The sequence below is a fragment of the Nilaparvata lugens genome, chromosome 1, assembly GCF_014356525.2.
Source record: "Nilaparvata lugens isolate BPH chromosome 1, ASM1435652v1, whole genome shotgun sequence".
In the NCBI taxonomy this organism is placed as follows: domain Eukaryota; kingdom Metazoa; phylum Arthropoda; class Insecta; order Hemiptera; family Delphacidae; genus Nilaparvata; species Nilaparvata lugens.
In genome coordinates this window covers 45806757-45832917 of record NC_052504.1, presented here as the reverse complement: position 1 = coordinate 45832917, position 26161 = coordinate 45806757, and the positions used below count along the sequence as shown (strand labels likewise).

Sequence of the window (26161 nt, the reverse complement as noted above, 5' to 3'; positions counted from 1 at the left end):
CCACAGTATCCCTGCTTGTCGAAGGAGGCGACTGAAAGGGACTTCAAGGCAACTCCAGAAGTTTCCTTGCCTTCAAACCCACGGAATCTGCCACATCAGGGCAGTTTCGGAGGGGCAAAAAGAAAATCCTAAGTGACCAGAGATGGGTGAAACTCCAGGCACAAATGTGGGTCAAGAAACTGAGTCGAGGGTGGCCGGGCGCCGGGCGTCCCCTCTCTCAGTGGAAGGACCTACGAGAAGGCTAGGAGTGGAACTCACGTAGGTCACAAGTTTTTGGGGGGAGAGACCAAAACTCACCACTGCTCAAAGAATGGCAGCCATTCAGGCAAAACTTCTTGGGAGAGGTGAGGCTTTTGACCCTGTGAAGTTTTGGAGGGGCAAAAAGAAAAAACCCAAGAAACCAGAGATGGGTGAAACTTCAGGCACAAATATGGGTCAAGAGGCTGAGTTGAGGGTGGCCGGGTGCCCTAGAGGCAACTTGACCACCCCTTCTTCAGTGGAAGGACGTTCAAAGAAGGCCAGGAGTGGAACTCATGTAGGTCACGAGGACTAATCAGTCTTAAGAGACTGCCAAACATATCACACTGGATTGCGCAAGCAACCAGGTGATGAATGGAATGTTAGTACTGGGAAAACTCCTGGTTCCTGTAAAGGACACAGGTATTGGTTTGTCCAACAAACATACAACTTGGGAGCACAATAAGCTTCAGTTGATGTGTGGGATTCTTTAAACCTTTGGATCCTTGAATCCGTCCCTTCAAAAACAATAAACAGTACTGGGCCTAATTCTTTTAACTCCAGTTGGAGCATAGGGCATCCACGAATAGCCGCCATCCATCTCTATCATCTGCCATCCTTCTCACCTCTCGCCATGTCTTTCCCACCTTGCCAAGCTCTTTCTCCACCGTTTGCCACCATAAAATGCTTGGTCTTCCTTTTATTCTTCTTCATTTAGGATTCCACTGCAAAGCATCCTTTTCTATTGCTCCATCTCTTTCCCTCAAAGTATGGCCAATTCATCTTCCTGATCTCAATGTCTATGGGTATCTGTCCTGTATTGTGCCAGAGCTCTCCATTTGAAATCATATCTGGCCACCACATGCACTCAATCTTTCACAGGCACCGATTGATGAAGACTTAGAGTCTTCTACAGATTTCAGCTGTTACTTTCCATGTCTTGCAACCGTAGAGGAGGACAGACTTCGCATATTTTCAATTGAAAATTTGTAGCTTAGTCTGTTTCGAGATTTTATTGCTCCTGCATACCTCATTTGCTAAAGACCTCATTTGCTTTTCTGATGCAAGTTTTGACATCATCCTTCTTCAGGATTTACCATGCTGCCCAAATAAACAAATGAGTCTACCCTCTCTATTCTCTTCCCATTTATTTCAAAACTTTCCCCTCCATGAACATTGAGTACCATCTCTTTCGTTCTTGCCTCATTAATCTGCAGTCCTACATTTTTAGCAATCTCACTCAGTGCCAGCAGCTTTTCTCTCATCTCACTGTGTCTTCGTGGCAGAAGACAAAGGTCATCTGCAAAATCCAAGTCTTCAAGTCTGTTTTGCAACCCCCATTGAATACCTCTTCTCCTTCTGTTCAGTGATGTTTTCATGACCATGTCCAGCACAGTAACAAAGAGGATAGGTGACAGAATTCTCCAATCCTCCTCATTCATTCTATGTCAATGGAATAAAAAGCCTTCGCAAAGTCGATGAAAGCTAAATATAGATGACTCTGCCATTCTGCACTCTGTTCAATGATGATTCTCAGAGTATTAATGAGATCAATTCAGCTACGGTTTTCTCCAAATCCAGCCTGTTCTTTTCTCAGTTGTAGTTCAATAATTGAAGGTTTTATTCTACAAAGAATTATTCTGGTCAGCACCTTGCTCACAATAGACAGTAGACAGTAGGGTAATGCCTATCCAGTGGTCACATTCTGTGATGTCTCCTTTTTTTGGAATTTTCACAATTATACCTTTTTTCCACTGCTTGGGTATTACTTCCTAAACTTAAATCATCCTCAAATGGGGTTCCAAAATCTCTGCTGTCAGCTCTGAGTCTAGTTTGAACACTTCTGGTGGGAGATTGTCAATTCTAGCTGCTCTTTCGGCTTTCAATGCCTTAATTTCTTCAATGATGTGATTTCTTGTTGGAGGGTCTACACTTATCTCAAGAGCTATATTATCATTTTGAGCAAAACCCTGCTCCGCACCTGCAATAAATCTGTTTATTAATTCTTCAAAGAGCTCCTCCCATCTTTTCATTTGTTCCTCTTGTGATGGAAGAAACATACCTTTAATGGGTCTCTTCTTGCAAAAGCCAATACCATTCAAAAGTTACAGTCGATTGAAAAAAATGCTGTTCTAATTTTTTTTATGTCACTGCCAATCAAGAGTCTCTAAAATGAGTCTGATACATAATGGAAACTCATGATTGGTTCCAAATTTTAAAGAATCATTTTCTACGAACTCAGTTGTCTTAAGAGCGCCTCTCCACCAGTAAATCCTGAAATGAAGCCATCTATCGGGTGATTCTCATATATAACATGGCCTTATGAACAAATATTATTGTACAAAATCTTATAGTTAGGACAATTAAGTTGGTGATGATGGTTGAAGCTAAAAATTCAGCGTTTTTCAAAATGAGCATTGTTATCAGGTGTACTGGGAATGGAAAATCTATATGAGATAAGAGTGCTCTACCTGGTCTCTGGTTGAAGAGCACAAAATAACGCTCTGAGAGATTCTGAGTCATACATTTAAATGTTAACAATTGTAAGATATTGCTGATCAAAAACTAACATCAAAATTGATTTTTTTCTTGAAATTTTCATCTTTTGAAAAATTGTAACTTATACTCATAGAAGATGGAGAGTTCCGAATGATATGTCATTTTATTCAGAATTTAAAAAAAGGCGAGAGCGGTATTATACCCGATTACTGGATTTGGCGTCTTGGGAAACAAACATATCCGTTTTGGGAAACGAAAAATACAGGCCTAACTGCATTCATCGAAATGGAAGAAGCTGTTTCCTCATTCAACAGAAATCTGAACATAAAACATATCATGGTATTTTTAATCTCCTTAGAGAAATCTTGTACATAGCCTACCGTCTGCAAATGTCTATCATTAATTATCTTCTGAGAATTCTTTTTCTGTGGCTTGAGCTGTTGCAATTCACACTTTGGGTAAATAGGCTCGATCTCTTCATAAACGATTTTCTTCACTTTATGCCGTTTTGATACTGTATTGAACGCTTTGACCAAATCTCCTACTTGGCTGGAAATGTCCACCGATAGGCATCCACTGTCAAAAAAGCAAATCTTATTCAATTATCTGAACTAGCATTTGTGTCACATTCATATCTAAATGTACTATACATGAAAATGATATTCCATCTATGCTATCTATTATCATGATCATTCTAAAAGAATTTTGATCACTGATAGGCCCAAGTTTATTTGTTGACGTTTTACTAACTTTCTTTACATGAGATGCAGTTCCAATACATAATACTGATATTCTAAATATGACTTCTTATGATATAACTAGTAGTTCTGTGAACAGTAGACCTGGCGCTCAGTAAGTCACATTGACCTGTTATGTTTTCTCAAAAATTAATAAATAATTTATCAATTTAAAATGTCTAGAAAAAATCCTAAATAAACATAGAGATTTCTGTCCTATCGTACTGTGACGTGTCGTCACGGAATGTGAGTGTGAGCGCTGTTATCAGGACTGGCTGCAACTGTTTACAATGTTGATGAAAGATACATTTTCAAGATGCTCGATGTTTTTGAACAGGTAGTATTATAGTCCACTAGACAGCTGATTTATGATGAATAATATTCTAAAGTCTGATTTTTACGGTAATATTGTCGATCAAAGGAGACTCCTTTTCCTTTTGTATTATCCTTAGAATGCAAAATTTCAAAAAACCGTATGTATACGTCGACGCGAAATTCAAAAAGGAACATACCTGTCAAATTTCATGAAAATCTATCGCTGCGTTTCGCTGTAAATGCGGAACATGAAAACATAAATATAAACAAAAATAAAAACATATAAATATAAAGAGAAATGCAAAACCGTGACTTGAATCTTAGACCTCACTTCGCTCGGTCAAATATTTCTCAACCAATTTTGTTCACTGATAAGTTAACGTTCTACTAATACTTCCATATTATGAGATGCAGCAGTGTCTTATTCTTTTGAATAATGTAGGGCTCCATCTCAGTTCAAACGAAGATAGACCAGCTGTTGTTTTAAACTTGGAATATGACACATAATAAATGAGGACATGTCTTAATGTTATCCCATATTAGCGTTAATCTTGGATACCCAGTCCTCACTTCGCTCGGTCAAATATTTCTCAACCAATTTTGTTCACTGATAAGTTAACATTCTACTAATACTTTCATATTATGAGATGCAGCAGTGTCTTATTCTTTTGAATAATGTAGGGCTCCATCTCAATTCAAACGAAGATAGACCAGCTGTTGTTTTAAACTTGGAATATGACACATACCGTAATAAATGAGGACATGTCTTAATGTTATCCCATATCAGCGTTAATCTTGGATACCCTTATGAGAATAGATGAATCGATTTACGAGTATCCACGATTTAGAATCAGTGGGTTTCAAATCACCGGGAAATGATTTTTGAAAATTATAATTGTTTGATTCCTATTCTATTTGTAAGGAACAATGAAATCCTAACAAGAGTGAATTAAAAATCGAAAGTGAATTTCAAGAGAAAGCCTTTGAATTTTCAAAGCCTTAGAAAGCGAATGAATTTTCAATGCCTTTACAATGCTTCTATTAATGCCCACCTCCACTCACGCAAAAGCCTGAAGGCGAACGCACACAGCAACAGATAGACTGAGAAATAACTCTCCCTATATGGTCGAATGTTGCAACGCACTCAGTCGTCCATATGAAACGTCCGTCTGTCTGCTGCTGCGCGTCGCCTTGAAGCTTATAAACATGCAACAACATGGAGATGCAGATCCCCCCCCCCCCCGAAATGGAACCTTTTTTTTTGTGGCTGGGTCAGCCACAAAAATTAGCATCTAATACCATATTTCCGTTACATTGTACCATGCAAGTTGAGAAATATATAAGGGATGAGAGAATAGCATGGCAATGATGATAATAATAATGAGATATTTTCAGTGATGAGTAGTCTAGTGCGTAGGGACTAGATAGCAGGGGATAGAGAAACATACAGATAGCACTTCAAAGTTAGATAACTTTTCACCATCTACTTTAATATAAAGAAATTCAATATAGCTTATATTGCTCTAGTAGATTACAGTTTATTCAGTTTCATGCATATCCTTGAACAAAGCTCCAACAGCTTCTTCTAGAGAGTACCCCCGACAATTTCACAGTTATGATGAAGGGGCGTAGTTTCTACCGTGGACAGGAGGGACACATCCCTTCAATATTTGAAAAAAATGTCCCCCCCAAAACAATTTAAGTTTGAATACTCGAGTAAGAATGAAGTAAATTTGAAAAAATTGTTAATCAAGTTAAAACTAAGCCTATAAATGTGGTTGAAATAGTGATTCATTGGAGCCAAAATTTAAGCAATCTAGCTTGTTATCAGAACAATAATGAGTAGGCCTTCTACAAAATCACTATTTTTTTTAATAATTGAATGTCAAATAAAATTCTACTCCATTCCATTCTATTTGTTATTAAATCAAAAACCAATAGGTCTATGAAATTTTCAAGGGAAAATCAAAATAATAAGTGGCCTACCGATCACCAAAAAAACTATTCCATACCCCCCACACCCCCCAGTTTCACCCTCAAAGTTTAAGTTCTTTCTACTCCAATGTTATGATCCCCCCGAATTTTTTTCCTGGCTACGCCACTAAATATGATAAGCTTTTATTTCACTTTACATTTTCACAGAAGTGAAATACGTGTTGCCTATTCTGCATATTCTATAAAAATCATAATTTATTGTTCATCTGTATTCTTCCCCTGAGCACGGAGTAAAGAACACTGGTTTCCTTATTCCGTGCCCTTAGTATGTCAACAATATTCTCAACAAATAGTAATAATAAAAAAGAAATAATTTGGCTGTGTGAATGTTTATTTTTTCACCTGGAGTAAGCTCTCAAGCTAACACTGCGCAGGTCATCCTCGTCACTGGCTGAAGACGCATCAGTCGGCTGCATTCCTCTCTGCTTCTGAGTCGCCTCATTCATTCCATGCTTGTTGGCCGTCACTGTGCGTTGCTTATTGACTCTCCTTCGTTTATCTTTCACTGATGATACATCAGTCATTTTTGTTCTGCTTCTGTTGAATAATTTCATCTCATAACTCAGTACTTAAGTAGAATATAGTACAAGGGTATTGGTATACAGGCCAATGTACGAGGGTTTATTGACAAAAAGATAGTTATCTCCTTTATGAATAGACTGAGAGACTAGTATGAGTATTGTTCAACAAGTAACGGGTGCGGCAGTGAATTTGATAACTCTGTAAATATACAGTCGTGTGTTTTGTCGTGGTAGGAGAAAGCAAATATCGTCATCTTATATACTTCCTGCATTCCATTTACTTACTGGGCAACAGAAAAGTCACAGTTTGGTGAGCAATCTCACTAAGGAAACAGGGGAACACTAATTGAATATTTGGTTGTGTGGCAGGTAGCACAATCTTGTTTGACAACCTAAAGATTATGAATTTATGGCTAAGTGTAAAAATGAATAAAATATTTCTAGTTTTTCTATAATTATTATCTCTGAAAGAATAAGAAGCGTCTACTCATCCTCAGCATGAAACTGCATAGGTACTGTGTAATGTAGATCATTACCGTAATCTCTCTAGATCATTTCATTTTTCACCTCTACCTTTAACAAACCCTATACCAAATGGATTTATAAATGATATTTATCAGCTCCACATATTGAAAATATATACAATTTCGATGAATCTCTCACCTTGCTTTCAAATTTATTTCTGATTCGGGTCTGGAAAGCAGTGGGATAGATAGAGCTGATGGATGGCGATGAGGTTTCGGCTTATAATATCTGCAAAATTTGATGTGCCATGTGAATCCCCGCAATCAAATTAGTTACAAAAACTAATACCCTAGTACCCTCATGGTAGGTTTAAAAATCTATATAGGCTATACAGTAAAATAATTTGTATGGACTACTTTATTAAAATTAATAAAACGTTAAGTACCCTTCTTATTTAAAACATTTCAAGTTTAAACTTGAAAATGGCCAAAGTAGGCCGAAACTAGTTGTTGAAATATTTTAAAGTTTTAAAATGTTTTGAATAAAAAGGCTATACCATATATAAAAGTGAAATGGCACTGATTCATTCACTCACTCACTGATTCATTACCGAGTGAACCAAATACGTTCAAATTTGACAGTTTTATTAAGCTAGCTTTCTGAAGTTGCACTGTTAAGAACGGATTTGGAAAAATCTCCAAGTATACGAAACAAATCTTTTTTCCAGTGTTTTTCTGCGTTTTCTCTGCTTTTTCAAGAACTAAATGACAGAAAATGTTCAAATTTGTTACAGAAGTTCATCCAGCTAGGGTCTAGATATTTTGTACCTATTGAGAGGACTTCAAAACTACGGCCAAGATAGGCAGTTTTGCAGCGTTTTTTCTGGGTTTTTTAATTTTCAAAGAATAAAATGCTCAAATGTTGTACGGATCCACCTGAGGTATATAATGTGGTAAACGCCGTGATATTGGTGTTTAGATAATGATACGCCATGAATTGGTGCTTTTAAGCCTTTTTTGCATTTCTCAGCTTTATTAAGAGCAAATGAACTGAAAATGTTGAAATCTGGTAGGCCTACATATTTTGAGCTAGGTTCTAGAAATTTCATGTTAGAAGGGTTTTAAAATTTCGCCGAAGACACGACTGAATTCGGCGTTTTCTGTTTTTCCTAGTATGAGGAGAAGTGATTGACAGAAGAGTTGGTACAGTGGTACCAAAAAGCGCTATTGAAAAGTGATATTAAAAGCGCTTGGAAATAATTGGGAACTTCAATAAGATGATAGGCACTTTTCTAGAACAAATATCTGGCGTTTCCTTTCGGCTTCTAGAGCAAGTAAACAGAATACGTTTAGACCTGTTACAGAGGATAGAGCCTAGCGAGTTTGTTTAGAGAGGTGGTCAAGACTGAACTCGATACACAGGTTTTATTCAGGTATTCGTGGTGCATTGAAAATTTAGAGGGTCCCTTTACTTCAGTTTTCCAATGCATTCTTCCAGATTTTTCAGGTGGATTGGAACTTAAAAGGGTAAATATGAATGTTTTATAAGTTCTGTATATTATTTGTTTTAGTGAACTAGACTTTTCTATGTGGAAAATTATATTCATATTCAGAATTTTTTCAGCCCTACATAGCTAATATCAACTTTTTCGTGGACCAATGCATAGGGAACGTTCATATTTGTACGGAAACGTACAGACGAGGCTCAGCTAGTTAGTAGGGTTTAAACATTTATTTGTAGAGAGAGCTTCGAAAGCTTGTTAGTGAAACGACCAAAAAATCGGCGTTTTCCAACATTTTTCTGTGTTCTTTCAGTCAACTGGTGATTGAATCGTACCTGAAAGTCTGTATTTTACTATTTGATGGCAGGAAGCAAAAAAAGCGAGTCTGCTGTTTTTTATTTCTGGATGATTCAGCTGGGGGTCCAGGGGGTTGGGCCCCTGGCTGGACGGATAAGACGAGCAAAGCGGGCTTGTCGGCTAGTTTAAAATAATTTAAAACCGAGGCCTATAAAGTGCTATCCAAACCTGTTTTTGATACCCAATTCCTATTCTATCTTATCACGCATAATTGAAGTTGAAGGCTTTCGAAATATACTGTAGGGGAGACAAGTGGAATTTCTAGTTGAACAAAATTTGTAGATAGTTGCCCTCCAATAGACTTTTTGGAAAATATTTGAAGTTGCAATAATATATGCAATGTTTGGTTACTATATATTATTGTAGCCTACAACACCACAAATCACGGTGATACTATATTACAGTATTGTAGGCACCATGTATGAAAATACTCAAAAGACAGAACATATAATATGTCTCTACTCAGAAATTGGAATTAAATCTTCTAGTTCTCAAATATTTTCACATTTATTCTAAGAAAATGTGTACTTCATGTTCTGATTTGATCTTTAATATAATATAGATAATCTATTCATTTCAAACCAGTGATATAAGAGATTCAAAAGTTTTCTGTAATATTTATTTTTAGACTATTGACAGTAATGATATAAAGTCATGACTTTGGAATGATTACAATACCTTGGAGTGTTGACCATCACTTGGCATTGATGAGAGTTTGCTGCTGCTGAGGGTTTGCCTCTTGGTTGTGCTCTAGGTTGTGGTAAAGGGTACTTCAGGTATTCACATTGTTTATCATTCTCTTGGTTGGACTCTGCTAGGAACAGATATGTTTAAAAAAAATGATTCGAGAAGAATCCCATACAATTTATTTTAGAGTTACAGGAGTAACTCTATTTATAAAATAAATTACAGCAGATAATATTTCCACTTATAAAAACTACGAGAGTACCGTATAAGTCCAGAAAAAATGTATGCTTATTTATTAGCATATTGAATGAATTCATTCAATGATACAGAAAACCCAATTCGTTTTCTTCACTCTATGGTTCCATTTACTCTTGAATTTGAGTCCAGTTTTCAGTGAAAAAACTTGAAAACAAGAAATGTTGAATAAAACCAATAAGTTTCATTGGTCCATCAACTTTATACCCTTTCATGTAAACGTTTTCTTTTGCTACTGTCATTAACGCAGTCATTCAGCAATTAAACTGCAATTAAGTTTTGGAGCTTTAACATGTCTTAATAATATTATAATTAGCCTTATATTTAAATCAACAATTATTCCGTATAACTATCCTACTGTCTTCTTCTTCTTCGTCTCTGTCTCCCCCACTATCTATTCCTTTGTAGTGTTGGGGTAGCCTGGACCCAGTTCTTCCATACCCGTCTGTCCATCGCCATCCTTCTCATCGCCCTCTCCTCCTCCCAATCTCCCAAATTCTGTCCTCATATGAGTACCTCGGTCGTCCTACAGTTTTCCTTCCCTGCACTCTCAAGTTCACTTACTGTTTCGCTTTTCTACTGTCATCCATCCGCTGTATATGTCCATACTACCATTTAAGCTGCCTCATTTCAATCCTCTCACTTACATCTCTCATGCCAACTTCCTCTCTTATTCTGGTGTTTCGGATTCTATCCCTTTTTGTCTCCCCCAATGTTTTTCTATGACATTTTATTTCCTCCATTCTTATTTTATTTTCATGGCATGATCTCATGGGCCAGCTTTCACTCCCGTACAGTAAGATTGGTTGAATTATTGATCTGTATACCTAGTTCTTTATCCTCTTATACTGATCTCTTTTTTACCAAATATACAGTCTGACGGAATAGTAAGCCAGTAAACCTTCCCTTACCCTGTTCAGCACCTCAACATCCATTTTTCAATCCTCTGAGAACCATGCACCCAAATACTCATATTTCGACACCTGGTCAAGCACCTCTCCGTCAACCCTAATTTCCACATTCTCTCCTCCTACCTTTGAGACCACCATCACTTTGCTCTTCCTTACCATTCCTTCTCCTTTTAGTTCTTCTGACCATTCCGTCACAGCTTGTTGGAGTTTTTCTAAAGACTCAGAGATCAGGACAATATCGTCAGCATATAGGAGGGCTCTTGTACCAATTGGCCTCATATTCCAATATCCTACTACCATGTTCTGTGTCCTCCTGCATATCTTGTGTATATCATCCATCACTAAGATGAATAGAAGAGGACTGAGGCTGTCTCCCTGTTTCACACCCTTTTTCATTTGAAATGCTCTTGATACATCTCCTCCAATTCGTACTTTGGCTGACATTCCTTCATTTACACTTCTGATGGCTTTCACAAGTTTGGAAGGTACTCGTCTATTACTCAATACCTTCCATATCCACTTCCTTGGAATTGTGTCGAATTCAGCCCTCAGATCCAGAAAAGCCAAGTAAACATTCTTCCCTCTCTCAATGAATTTCGAGCATATATTTCGGAGAGAGGAAATATGCTTCTGGGTCTGCCCACCTGGTCTGAACGCTGCTTGTTCCTCTTCCATATCCTGTTCCACCACCCTGCTCATAAGTGTTTAAACATATAAGTGTTTCTCCAGAATGACTGTGTAAAGCTTCATACCCAGCTGGGGCAAACATACAGCTAGTTACATATAGTTTTCACAGTCTGGAGTGCAGCCTTTTTTTGGAGAGGAATGGTAATTTTTTCCTTCCATTGTGAAGGAGCTCTTTCATGCTGCCATATTAAATTCAACAAGATCAGCAGTTTTCCTGTCAGTATATCCCCTCTCCATTATTTCATCAATTCTGGAGCAATTCCATCGCCCCCTGCTGCCTTACCGACCTTCATTTTCTTTAAAGATTTTTCAGCTTCATCTCTGGTAATGTCTGATGTAATCCCCTCAATTTCGTTCAGCATAGGCATCTTCATTCTGATCATTTTTTCATCCATATGCTCATTATTCTCCCGGAATTTAACTTCATCGAATCTTCTCCATCTCTCCAATACTTCATCCATCTGTGACACCAGTATCCCATCTTCATTCACTATTGTTCTTAGCTTCTTTCCAAACTTTCCTCTCAGGTGTTTTCTGTTTTCCAGGAGGCTCGGCCATTATCCTGTCGATGCTGATCCTGTAGATCTATATAAAACTCTTCCCAAGCCTGTATCTTTGCCAATCCAACACTTCTTTCAGCATCATTCCATGTCTCCACATACGTTCTGAAATCTTGCTGCCTCTTAGGGATCATATATTTCTCATATGCTTTTTCTTCTCTTCACTTCTTCTGACAACCACCTTGTCCTCTTTTTAAACTTTCCAAGTTTCCTCTCACCACATACACTACGAATTATAGAGAATTACAAATTATAGAGATCCGAATTATCGATGTTCTACTGTAGTTCTTTTTTGAGAAGCTATGAAACACTGATAATCTCACACTGCCGTTCTTACAATCTCACCCGGTCATAACAGTAATAGTGTAATAAACAAAAAAATCTTATGCAATTTGGAACGACCTATACCTGGGACATCTTTTTATTCTATATATTTTCTCTATGATACTACTTTCTCTGGGTAGAAACACGTAAGAGATCAAGTATCTAGATTTATCCACTCAGCATTGCTCTAATCCAAAATAGAAATAAATTATCTCTTTGCATTAATACTGCAATAATTATTTGTTTTCTGTGCAAAATTAGTCTTGCATAAAGTTATAAAAAAATGTCAATCTAGAAGAAATTATTATTCTATTTTATTGGAAACTATCATTATTTTCTGATCTTTATTATATACTTTTGAACCTTATTCTCTCATTTATTTGAAAATGTTGGTTAGGTGATGTGATTAGTAGGCGAGGGGAGGGGATCGTGATCAAATCAACTCACCGTGCTCTTTGCCGTGATTTGGTGAAGGGCAAGGGATGTCACCTGAAGACTTTTGGCTCGTTCTCTGTTTCACAGTGAGTCTACTTGTATCTTGACTCTGCCTGTATCCTCTTGAAGCCTGTTGGCAGTCATACTTGCCACCATTCTGAAGGTACTTTCTTTCATCCATGTATTTATTTGCCATTACTGAAAAGTTGATCAACATATAAGCAAGCCATTGGCAACAATAAAAGCACCGCATTTATTTTTCTGTTGAAATTCGTAAGAGAGTTTTGAATATTTCAAGTCACGACGAAATTATCATTTAATATGATCATAATAAAACATAAAAACTATTGCCGGCCAGGATAGCCGATACTACTTAGGCGTTGCACCCTTTATAGTCTGCTAGCGCTACCTAGTAGTAAGTTCAAATCTCGCTGTAGGCATAGACATTAATTTGATCATTTGATGATTAAATCACCAAAGCACTTTCCATTACCCATCCACAAGCTAAAAGGTCATTTAGGCATCTTTCGCAATGAAAAAAAATTCTTATGGATATCTTATAAACATCATATATTATTATTGAAGAGGTTTATAGATGAATACAGTAATTGATAAATATTAACAAATTAAAACAGTTTTTATTAGACTATTATTAACTTTAAGCAGGCATTTAACAAATCTTAATATATCATATTCAATATTTATTTCAAGTAACTTACGCTAATTTACTCATTCATTCATTATTTATTTCATGTTACAAACCAAATACATTTCAAATAAAAATAATAAACATTTTTTTCTATGCATGAGCAAAATGAATGTGTGCAGGAAACAGTAGCAATCTAAAAAGTTCATAATAAGTAAACATAATGACAAACATGACAATATAATTATGTAAAAGATGGAAAAGATTGAAATGAGAGATATGGAAAAATGAAGTATGATGTAAAAAAGAAGAGTGAAAAAATGAGAGGCAGAAAACTTACTGTCAAGCCATTATTACTATTTAAAAAAATGGTTTACCCAAGTGTTTTATTCTTCGGCTAATAGGTTCAGTAAAATACAGTGTAGATAAAACCAAAATCTATTCAATTTTGTAATTGATTCTGTAAGCTATGGCCTTTATCAAGTTTATTCAACAATCGGCAGCTCTGCTAATCTCCAATGTAGGCTTTCAAGATAAAAGAGATGATCGTTTGCCTCAACATAATCATCTCATAGCTTAATTTCTTATGCTAGCTATGAGCAGTTTATCAGTTAGCTAGCCTGAGTTAGCAATTAATTTTTCAGTTGATGTGCCAATAAAAAAGATTACAATATATAAATCTGAAAAATACTACTAAATAAACTAGTTATAGTAGGCTATATTTAGTATACTGATAAAGAATTATCAAATAAAAATCATAAAATTAAGAATCGTAAAAACTAAATTTGTTGAATATTGTGCACCGTAATACTATAGGATTTAGTTAAAAGATCTGTTTATCTTTTTTATTCATGAATAAATATATTATCTATTTTTATGTAACTGCCTTAAATTAAAATTCAAAGTTAATCTATTGTATTTGAACAACTGCAGAATGGAGTTCTAAAAACGTACCTTGGAACAAAAATATGCAAGAAGGGTAAACTTCAATTATTTACATTTCTGTGCAATTGTAATTAATATGTTTTGCATAAAGGATTTTTTTTTAATATTCACGATCGTAAACTTTTTGATTTTTACTAAATTTTACAAAAATTATAAATGTTGACTGCCTTCTTCTTTGATATAGAAAAAATGTCATACCTTGTTTACATTTATTTTTTCAAATGTGTGACCAAAAACCTCAAAAATAATGTGTTTTGAAATTTGGTGCAGAGAAAATTGCCGCGAGTCAGAAGTTTGATCAGCTTGTATTGAACAGTTTAATAATTAATGTATTCTGAACATATGATTTTCTTCTATTAAAGGCACTCAAAATAACGTATCTTCCAGTTTCTTATACAGTTTCCTGATAAAAAAAACTTTTTCCTGGATCGATTCCAATCTATGCTAACTAACTAGAAGCATGGAAGAAAAAATACTTTCATTATTACATGACTAGAAATAAAAACTTTGAAATCAACGGGTGGGCCTAGTTGATGATATGCTTTTACAACCCTTATGACTTTCAATTTAATAAGCTGGCTTCTAGTTATCAACTTTTCCAGCCTTCTAGGCCTGATGAAAAAGAAGGGATGGTTATACCACGGTATAGTACCATAATAAAATGGAAGTTGATATCATTCAAGAGCAATAGCATAATTGAAAATTGCTACCTATAGAAGCTTCAACTTTTCATTTCATAAGAACCAGTATCAATGTTTTTCTTTTTCAATTTGGTGCAACTCTTCTCCAACAACTTATCTGAATCATTTTACAATTTTCTGTGCTTAATGAAAAGGCTGTAACTCTCTCCAATCTGCTCTCTTTCACTATTTTTAGGAGAATGTGGGTCAATGTCAGTTGATCACATGTTTACAAATTGTTTGGTTATGAGGTTTTTCAAAGGAAATGTGCATTATTGTATATTCAGATATTTTTTATTATAAAAATAGCATTCACAATATAAAAAATTATAAGCTATTCTATGACAGAAATGTCTGTCTACATAAATTATTGTTATTCAAATTATCAACTGCATAATGCTAATAATAATAAAAATAATAAAGGCTAATAATAATAATAAGGCTTTCAACGTGCAGAATGACAGCTCAGGGTCTTTGTAACTTGCACGAGTCAATAATGAAAAAATCATTCCATCTCTATACAAATATATTCAATTTATAACAAGTTTTTAGGAGAATTTCCCGAAGCTGAAATAATTCATTCATGAATCATAATGAATTACTTCAACTGTGCAATATCAAACTTTTCAATACTTGGTACAATACATAATGCGAAGATGAATCACATTTTTAATAAGAATATCTGTTTCAAACAATATTGAATCATTTTCAAATAATAACTTAATAGAAATAAAATTTCCAGTTTGATAACAATAGGCGAGTAGAAAATCACTGTGCAAATAACATACATAATAATATTGGCATAATAGCTTATAGATTGTAAGTAGGTTAAATTCTATTCTAAGAGAATAATATTATGTTTACATTCATATGTGAATACACTTCCACTAGTAATCTGTTACATTTACAAGTGAAAATAATGTTATTGAATAGAACGATTTTCTAATCGTTTTTAGGTAGCCTATAAATAATAAATTATCATAAACTAATCTGATATCATACAGTAGTATATAATTTATTAAATAGGAATTATACACTTGAGCCACGCTTAAACCACAGCTATTAGCTGAGATTTCAACAAACTCCGGCAATTTGTAGCCAATTTCTTGAATAGCACAGCAGCATTAACTTGTTTTCTACAGAGAAATTCACAACTTTTTTGAAGAAAACCATTCGTCAACTTTATTTTATTGCTGACCAGTATGGTGTAAACGTGGCTTTAGTAGTATAATAAACAGCAAAGCTTGTAGTTGTTACTAATGGAAAACTTTCCCATTATAATACTTTAAGAATACATTTGCTATAAGCAAAAATAATCACTATATGTTGCGAAACATATATATGCTGAGTGATCGATTTGATACAAATAGGAAGAGCTTCAGTGTTGAGCTACTAGGGTCTTAACAAAGAGGGTATTTCACCACTTCAGCTCACCAGGAATGTACTTATCAATCAGGCCCTGGTAATAGGGAATCAGTGACTCGATGTCTGGCAATTTTGTGCTCTTCGTGTAGAGGTCGTATTTGCTGTGGAAACAAATTACGATAGTCAGTTTATTTGTGTTGTAATATATTATACATAAAGGTTTGGAATCACTTTCATGAAGAATTCGAGCTGATTGTAATAATAAATTCCTGTAGCTAGATTACAGTGAATTAAAATTGAACATCTCCACTTGAGTAGACCTACCTAAGGTATTTTATTTGAAAAACTTTATAACTTGTGAATTTCTTAATCATTTATCAATAATTGAAAGCGAATATCATAATCCATCAAACAAGAACAAATTAGTACCGTACCTATTTGAATTTTGGACAAGTAATCAGTTGTAATTTCGATTTTGATCTGGACAGTCACACCCATTTTTCTAATCGACTAAATTTCCTGTTCGACAATCATCATTAATTTTTCACAAAATCATCACATAAATATCATTTTCTGTTCGATTCTCCTGAACATTGTTCAATGCAAACGGCGATCCATGAGAACTACTGGCATTTTCTTCAATGTCCTACCGATACTCCTACACACCTAAATTTTCAATACAGTCATCATACTTTTTTCTATTTTTCATTTCTCATCATTAATTTCCTAGATTAAATAGCAATAATATATCAATGAACAGAGAGAATGTACTCACTTGAACTCCAAAACCCACTTCTTCATTTCCAAGTCCTTCTCCGAGCAGAGGTAATCGTAACTTCCACCTGAGTGCCATGGGTAGAATGAGTGGAATCTGAAAAGGCAAACAAATTAAAATTATACATCCTATCACATACATATCCTACGAACAAATAAGTAAAATAATTTCTAAAAAAAACAATGCATTTCTATGTCGAGACCTGGGAAAATGAAGCAAAATTATTGAACTTGAGAATTATTGAGAAGCAAATTGTGTAATAGAGGCTCATTCCTCAGTGTATTGGAAGTCCATCACACTATTGCAGTGGAAGATTTCTATTCTTTTAAATTGATATAATTAAAAATAAAGATGTATCATTTGATACGTGTCTCGAATCAGAAGTTAAACTCGTTCAATCGAAGACTCAGATGTAGGCCTATTACTTTGGAAAAGTCCTGAGAAATAATTTAATTCTTTGTCTAGCAAAAATTAGTTGAGAAGGAATGTTAATGTATAGTTTGAAGCAATCAACTCAGTGAATAATCGATTGTATATTTCTTCGTCTTTGAAACACAATAAAATTTATCAAGTAACTTTTATTATTATTTTTTTACATTCCATAATACACATTATGTTCCAATAGTATCAGTAGCCCTTAGAAGAAAAGTGATTACGGTACTTTGTCTTTTTTATCGAATGACTTAAATGAACCTACCTGATCATGTAGAGAGCGACCTCAGGTAGCCTTGTGTTGTTGTACTTGAGGAATCTGTACATGTACTCGTCATGTCCCCAAGACATCATAACGCTATTCAGGCCACAGTTAGGTTTGTAAACTCCGTACTTGGAGCTGAAAATGTGAAAAACAAAACAAAATTAGTTATCAATAATACTCGCCTCTAAATTTATATAGAAATCTGGAAGAGATTTAACAAAATACCTAGATATTTTACATAGATGTTGGTAGACATTCAGATTTATATACCGTACTGTTATTACTCATGAGCTAGATAGTTTTTACATAGGCCTACTTTAGAACTTTCATGGAGATATCCAGAAATAAATAAGTTTAGAGTGAAATTTTGACTGTTTTTTCTCTGCAGGTTAAATTGTTTGTTGAATAATTCATAATCTATCTCCAACCTACCTTTAAACAAAGACTGAGAGATAAGCTGAAGAAACCAAGCTAATTGTATATATAGATTCATTTCGATCAATCAAGTATTCAATGCATGCATTCCACTCAGCCAAGATCAATTTGGTTTGAATTGCACCGTGAATGCTGTAAACGGGAATCCAATATCCCAAAACTTTAAATCTACTCACGTATTATAGGCTATTCATCATTCTGGTCTTAAGACTGACAGTAGGCCTATGCAGCCTTTCGTCACACAAGCTTAAACTCATGATGGCATCATACACAGTCATAGGAAAACACATGCAATATTCAATGAAAGTCTGTTATGATAATGTTCATTAGAAGTGACACTTGATAGCCTACTCACTTGTATTTGGGATTGAATCTGTCGGGATTGGCCTGGAAACTGGTGTCCCTGTACACAATGCTGTCAGCCCAGGCGCAGCCGACCGGGAATGTGTCTCCCACCACGGCCCACTGTGGCTCGTCGTAGAATGCCAACACCTGCAGCAAACCAAAAACATACAAATTCAATATTCACTTAAAATAATAACAACTAACAAAACATATCAACGGAATTTATCCATGTACAGATATACCGCACACTATCATAAAAGTATATTTACGATTCAATGTCTATCATGATTAAGTAATGGTTAAATTCATTATTCAATCTCTATTATTTTGTGTTCCTGGAAATCTATTTAAGATGTTCGGCTAAAAATATATATGATAAAAAACACAATAACTTGTCTTGTTGCTTATGCTTTTCTATATTTTTATTGGTTCAATTTATACAAAATTAGAAGGCCTAATGCTTATGAAAATGTGAATTATGTTTTTATTTTATTATAGTGCAATTTTACATATTTGGAATAAGTATTTTGAATTCACACAAAATATAACTAATATTAATATTTAATATGTATTATTTATAAAGTTATTTTTACTCATAACTCGCGGTATGAGTTACAATTTTTTGGAATATATGAATCTGACAGCAGACCTAGTGCACAGCTTATATTCTCTTTTCAATGTATAATTTAAAATACACCATTACAGAAATATCTGAGGGTTGAGACCTCCTGAGATTAAATAAAAAACCTCAAAAAAGCCTTGTTCTATTTTTTTTAATAAAAAGCCTCTAATTGAAAAATATTAAAAAACCAATACATTATCTTTTCCAATGTAAATTTGAGATGATTAAGAACAATTGATTACCTTGCCGAGATCATGGATGAGTCCTGTGAGGTGGAACCAGTCGTCGTCAGGGTGCTCTGCCCTAATTCGCTCGGCTGTCTGGAAGGCATGCACCACATTGGGGATGTCCACGTCAGGGTCACTCTCATCCACTAGATCATTCAGCTTGAACAGAGCCTCCATTATGGTCGCTTCGAACGTGTCAAACTTCAGCCATCTGTCCATTCTTCCTGCAAGTCGAAACCGAAATAAATATGTTGCATTTGTCGACGATGAGATTTATACAGAATTTGAAATTTTTATATTTCTGCAAGTGAGATATCAAGGTTTTTTCTACAATATTGAGGTATCAAGATTTGTTATGCAGAGATATTGAGTTTTGTTTTACAATGATAAAGGTAGGAGAAACACATTTGTAACTCTTTTAACCCAATGCATACATTCATTGGATGAAAACTTGTTTTTCTCATACCAATTTCATACACTCTATACTCCCTTCCCCGAAATGTTTCAGGATTATCCTAAATAACAAAAACTTCTATCTATCAAAATTAAGTGTGTTGTGTCAACAGAGCAATATAAATCGTAGAGACAATATATAGAAGTTCTATAGTGCATGGTAGGCTATAATAGCTTTTTTAAAATATTTTACAATTATTTTTTTGAGATGGTAGGAACCAGTTTAATAAAAAACGGAATAATTTTTTTTAATTCCTTCCCATTTTTTGAATTGAAATACTAGAAATACAGAATAAAAAAATTCACTGATTCACTAATATTTTGAGTAAATTATGAAATCAATTCTCCAAAGAACCCCTAGTACAGTATCCCTATTTCCACAGTAAAGAACCTTACGTTATTTTCCCGAGTCGAATTGAATATTTAACGTGAATGATTTCATTCTAAAAAATATTAATTGAGAATTATGTGATTTATTTATTCAAATATATGATTGTTATCAACAATATTATTGGAGTTACTGACCCTGAACGAATCCGACAGTTTGATGAGTATGCATCTGCAAATAGGTCTGCCTCACTCTCTCCTTCATCGGATCATTCTCGTTGATGCTGTAGTCCCTGAACTCTGAAATTGGCTTGTCAGCGAATTTTGGCTCGGGCCTCAGAAGCTCTGAGGGATCGAAAATTTCGCGCCTTTTCTGAAATAGAGTAAAATGATGAAATTATATTCAGCTACCGTAAACTTTTTCTCATGATTGAAATTTAGATACTGGAGATACTAATCTCTAATTACTCAATTTGCTGTCATCTTTATGATTAAATCCCTGGGACAACAAAAAACAGTTTCCTATTGAGATAATAAAGTCATTGCTAATTAAGTAGAATTTGAGTTGGTTCTATAAATGGATGCATTGAACTATGGAATTTTCTCAATATTATCATTGATTAATGAACTCTAATAGACTAATGATCAAATCTGGCCTGAAACTTTTAGTTTTCTTCCAACAGTGTGAGCAATCAAAATATCATATTGAATGAAAAAGACTAAGAAGTTGTCAAAAAACCAGATTTATAAGATTGGTGTCATAATAAAAAGTTGTGATTTATTGATAATTAGAAAGACCGGTTTCGGTTATTACACCATTGTCAATCTCTGATAAACTAAAACTAAATACAAGAGCAGCAGAATTTATACTAGTAGGCGAGTACTGCTATTGGTCGAGGGCATGAACGCCTGCCATTGGTCTAGCTAGACAGTCTCTCCCACTCAACGGTGTGACAAAATGGCGGCTTAAGCAACAGAATCGCCATGATAATAAAATTTACTTTCAGTACAAAATAAGAACCAAGAAAACAAGTGTGAAAGATAATAAAACAAATATGTAAATGGAGAAACTATTGACTAATGTATGCTTACAATTTTATGATAAAACTAAATTCGTAGTGTTGTATTGGTTGAAATGAATCTGGTCATTTAAACTATACTAAGAATTTTCTCACAAACTTGCTGCTTTCAATAGCATGGTCTATAGAGCACTAACAATACCTATGAGCCATCATGATTTTGATATTGAGATCACTAAAATTAAACAGATAGCTGTCACAAATGGGTATGATGAAAGTATGGTGTTGTATTGGTTGAAATGAATCTGGTCATTTAAACGATACTGGGAATTTTCTCACAAACTTGCTGCTTTCAATAGCATGGTCTATAGAGCACTAACAATACCTATGAGCCATCATGATTTTGATATTGAGATCACTAAAATTAAACAGATAGCTGTCCCAAATGGGTATGATGAAAGTATGGTGAACAGATTATTGAGTAAAATGAATAGACAAATTTCAATCAATTCTAGCTTTGTAGGCTCAAACTGTGAGGAGAAGACTTGGATAACAATCCCATATTTAGGCCTTGTATCTGATAACATAGGTAGGGAATTGAAGAGGAATGGATTTCATGTTGCTTTCAAGACCAAACCGATTTTAAATAGTCTATTTAGCTGGAGTAAAGACAAAATTGATATTTGGGATAAAAGCGGGGTGTACAAACTTAAATGTGATGATTGTAATGTTTGTTATGTGGGTCAGACTGGTAAAAGTTTCAAAAGTAGAATTAAAGGACACATCAGAGATTGAAATAAACAAAATATGGGGAATCTAACTTTGCAGAACATTTGATAACAATCACAAGTTCACAGTTAAGGAGAATGTTGAGTTTCTGCATGTTAATAACAAAGGCAGATCTTTGAATATTTTGGAGGCTTTAGAAATAACAAGAGTAATTAAGGAAAATTCCCAGTATAGTTTAAATGACCAGATTCATTTCAACCAATACAACACTACGAATTTAGTTTTATCATAAAATTGTAAGCATACATTAGTCAATAGTTTCTCCATTTACATATTTGTTTTATTATCTTTCACACTTGTTTTCTTGGTTCTTATTTTGTACTGAAAGTAATTTTATTATCATGGCGATTCTGTTGCTTAAGCCGCCATTTGTCACACCGTTGAGTGGGAGGAGACTGTCTAGCTAGGCCAATGGCAGGCGTTCATGCCCTCGACCAATAGCAGTACTCGCCTACTAGTATAAATTCTGCTGCTCTTGTATTTAGTTTTAGTTTATCAGAGATTGACAATGGTGTAATAACCGAAACCGGTCTTTCTAATTATCAATGAATCAGTGGTTTTTTGACAACTTCTTAGTCTTTTTCATTCAACAGTATTTTATCTCCTGGGACAAATTATTATTTGAACAAGAACTCTTAGTCCAGTCACTATATACATTGGTGCATGCAATTTATATTGTAGTTCTGATTTTTTAATATATTATTTGGGTACATAAGAGAAGTCCAGAACCAATTTATTCTTGCAAAATTTCCTTGTGCTAGATACAGAGTAGCCCAAAAACCTCATATTTTCGGCTCATTTTCCAGTTTTCAGCTATTTCTGCCAAATCTCGTAATCGGTCAAAAAAATTTACACTCGCCTTTTTTCTAGAATATGAAATTCTGAATAGAATGAGATCATTCGGAATTCTCTATCTCCAATGAGTACTGAGTTATGATTTTTCAAAAATGAGTGAAATTTGAGGAGAAAATCAAGTCTGGATGAATTTTAGATTTTGATCAACAATATCTTCCGATTGTTACCATTTAGATGTATAATTCAAAATCCCTCTGGGCGTATTTTTGTGCTCTACAATCTGAGATCAGGTAAAGCGCTCTATCTCATATAGATTTCCATGTACACCTGACAACAATGCTCCTTGTATTGTGAAAAACACCAAATTTTCATCTTCAACCATCATCACCAACTACATAGTCTTCACATTGATATCTCGCACAACGAAATAAGTTCATAAGATTATGTTCTATGAGAATCACCCGTTAGATGCACTTCATTTCAGTATTTCCTAGTGGACAGGCGCGCTTAAGGACACCTCAAGGATCAAAATTTCAAACACTTATAACTTCTGACACAATGCTCAGATTTCATCGTACTACAATTCATTCTTCTCGGCTCGTCAAGGCGGTCCAAAATCATGCATCATAAGTCAAATTCGGTCAAAAAGTGAAAAATTTATTGTTGAGTGTACTAAAGCCCATATTCCAATACACAAAAAATGGCCAATTTCTATATTCAAAGCTGCATATCTTTTGAAATACTTCTTATAAAATTTCCAAATCTAGTGAGGATGTGAAAATTGTCCCCCTCTACCCACTCCAATAAATAATACTTCCATTTCCAATAACATTCGAAAGTTACAGAAGATTTCAAAAAAGGTGATTTCAGTTTTCACATTTTTTCCGTGATTTTACTTTTGATCAAGTCTCTAAAACGAGTCTGATACATCATAGAAACTCTCGATTGATTCCAAATTGTAGATAAATTCATCCTCTACGAGCTCAGCTGTCTACAATCCATCTTGAATAACTTTTCCCTACCATAGTACTGCTAAAACCGTTAATATATGATAAAAGTATCTACAATTTCCGGATTTTTTTCAACAATCAAATCTCACTCTACGAAAATATTTTTCCATAGATCGTTCACAGCAGGTAAAAGAGGAGATTATATTGTACATTTCAAGATCAAGTAATTATTTTTATAATGAGGGGTTACCGAGATACATAGCTTTGAATATAGAAATTGGCCATTTTTTGTGTATTGGAATATGGGCTTTAGTACACTCAACAATAAATTTTCCACTTTTCGCTCGAATTTGACTTAATGTGCATGATTTTGGACCGCCTTGACGAGCCGAGAAGAATGAAGTGTAGTACGATGAAATCTGAGCATTGTGTCAGAAGCTATAAGTGTTTGAATTTTTTATCCTTGAGGTGTCCTTAAGCGCGCCTCTCCACTAGGAAATACTGAAATGAAGTGCATCTAACGGGTGATTCTCATAGAACATAATCTCATGAAATTATTTCGTTGTGCGAAATATCAATGTGATGACTATGGTGATGATGGTTGAAGCTGAAAATTTTGTGTTTTTCACAATACAAGGAGCATTGTTGTCAGATGTACATGGAAATACGCCCAGAGGGATTTTGAATTATACATCTAAATGGTAACAATCGGAAGATATTGTTGATCAAAATCTAAAATTCATCCAGAATTGATTTTCTCCTCAAATTTCACTCATTTTTGAAAAATCATAACTCAGTACTCATTGGAGATAGAGAGTTCCGAATTATCTCATTCTATTCAGAATTTCATATAAGTGAAAAAAGACAGAAAAAAGGTGAGTGTAAATTTTTCTGTCCGATTACGAGATTTGGCAGAAATAGCTGAAAACTGGAAAATGAGCCGAAAATACGAGGTTTTTGGGCCACCCTGTATCTAGCACAAGGAAATTTTGCATGGAGAAATTGGTTCTGGACTTCTTTTATGTACCCAAATAATATATTAAAAAATCAGAACTACAATATAAATTGCAAGCACACCCCCTTTTTTATGTCTATATTGACTGGACTATCTTGAATTTCTCACTCAAAAAAGAAGCTCTTGGAAATTTCAATTATAAATCATGGATAAATGATAAATTCTTCTATTTTCACAAGAAAGCTTATTTCGTAAAACACTAGTGGACTTAATGATAATTATTTTCCCACAATAGAAATTTAAATTCTTTGTTCAATATTCTGATCTTGATGTCTCATAAACAACTTTTAACTATCTAAAAAGACAAAAATTGAAAGAAGAGACTTCTGAAAAGAAAATTTAGGTGGATAAATGATTCTGAGATAACAAAATACAATTCAAAATGGTTAATGGCTATGTGAGTATTCTCGTTTAATTTTAAAGGAGAATCAATATTCTATACTGGTAAGGTACTTCAAATATTACAACAATAAAATATTTCTCCTATTTTCTGTTTCTTTATTAATGTTTTATTGATTCCATGTATGAATACGTATAAAGGTAAAAGTAGTATCAACTCACCATCATCATTTTGGTGAGGTCCCTCATGATTGCACAGAACTAGTTGGTCGAGAGAAGATAAACAATTGAAAACACTTGATGATGGTGGCGCAGGCGCTCCAAGTGGAGTAGGCTGATGAGTTGCTTAGGTACCTAATTCCGTAAGTAGTTGTTGCTTGAATGAAAATGCTCGAGTTTCCCGCAACATATATAGGGAGAGCGATGCGTCGATTTCCTTTAATCGGCAGACGACGCGATGCCGTGGTAAACAGGTGCGGTGGAGGGGGAAAAGTAGTCGACGACAGCGACACACTAGGCGTCGGTCGCTCGTCACCCTTCTTTCCTACGCAAAAACATGCGTTAGTAGGGTTCGGCAATAACCTATCTTAATGAAATGACAGCTCGTGCCCCGGCCTATTAATGACTAATGTTATTGGCAACCGGGGTTATCGGCAACGGCCGATTACATAAATTTTATTCAATTAAAAAAGACAATCGGCTGAAAGTTCATGCCGCATCTAGCCCGTAGTGTTTTTCCATTCAGATAAGAGGCGCTTCCCTCGTGACCGCACCAACAGAGCAACATCTCACGTGACTCGTCAACTATGACACAATTTGTTTATAATCACGTTTTATGAAAATTCTCTATCTAAACGCACTCTAGAAATAGCCCTGGCAAACAGACCTTATTTTTAAACAATGACGATCACCCTTCCTTGAAACCCACCACTGACGATCTATTTTTGACCGATTTTCAACGTTTATGGTTCACGCTTGTTGTCTACATCCTAAATATTCTTTTGGAGGCTTTCTTTATGACACTGTTTCATGCTGATTGCCTCAACGAATGTTTGGAGGCTACTACATGACGTACGTACTCTATCATTCGATCCTTGCTAAGACAATAGATACCATAATAATGATCTAGTTGACGTTTTCTGCTCATGGTCAATACAGAATTGGATTAAAATAGTGTTATTGACATATTTCTGACTTGAGAATTTTCTGATTTTAATTGTCTACGTTTCCTGAAGCGTCCTCCCAGTTCTC

At 34.8% G+C, this 26161-nt stretch overlaps 3 protein-coding genes across 3 annotated transcripts in view; 1 reads left to right on the top strand and 2 right to left on the bottom strand.

Annotated features, from left to right (window-relative positions):
• Window positions 1-14891, bottom strand: part of LOC111046033 — a 28313-nt gene extending 13422 nt beyond the window's left edge. Inside the window, exons 1-6 of the mRNA XM_039435042.1 lie at window positions 14087-14891; window positions 12499-12684; window positions 9306-9438; window positions 6968-7057; window positions 6126-6320; window positions 3117-3312 (exon numbers count right to left, since the gene is read on the bottom strand). Of these exons, the coding sequence (XP_039290976.1) occupies window positions 3117-3312; window positions 6126-6320; window positions 6968-7057; window positions 9306-9438; window positions 12499-12682 (798 nt within the window). The 5' untranslated portion in view covers window positions 12683-12684; window positions 14087-14891. The remainder of the gene's footprint in view (window positions 1-3116; window positions 3313-6125; window positions 6321-6967; window positions 7058-9305; window positions 9439-12498; window positions 12685-14086) is intronic.
• The window catches only part of LOC120352801 (zinc finger protein 878-like), a 126752-nt gene that overhangs the window by 66716 nt on the left and 33875 nt on the right, over window positions 1-26161 (top strand). The window lies entirely within an intron of this gene.
• Window positions 15033-25929, bottom strand: LOC111046037 (inositol oxygenase). The gene is made up of 7 exons (XM_022331522.2): window positions 25133-25929; window positions 20202-20376; window positions 19239-19447; window positions 18385-18521; window positions 17595-17729; window positions 16898-16993; window positions 15033-16283 (listed from the first exon to the last, which is right to left on the bottom strand). The coding sequence occupies exons 1-7, from the start codon at window positions 25157-25159 to the stop codon at window positions 16175-16177; spliced, it is 888 nt and encodes a 295-aa protein (XP_022187214.1). The 5' UTR covers window positions 25160-25929; the 3' UTR covers window positions 15033-16174.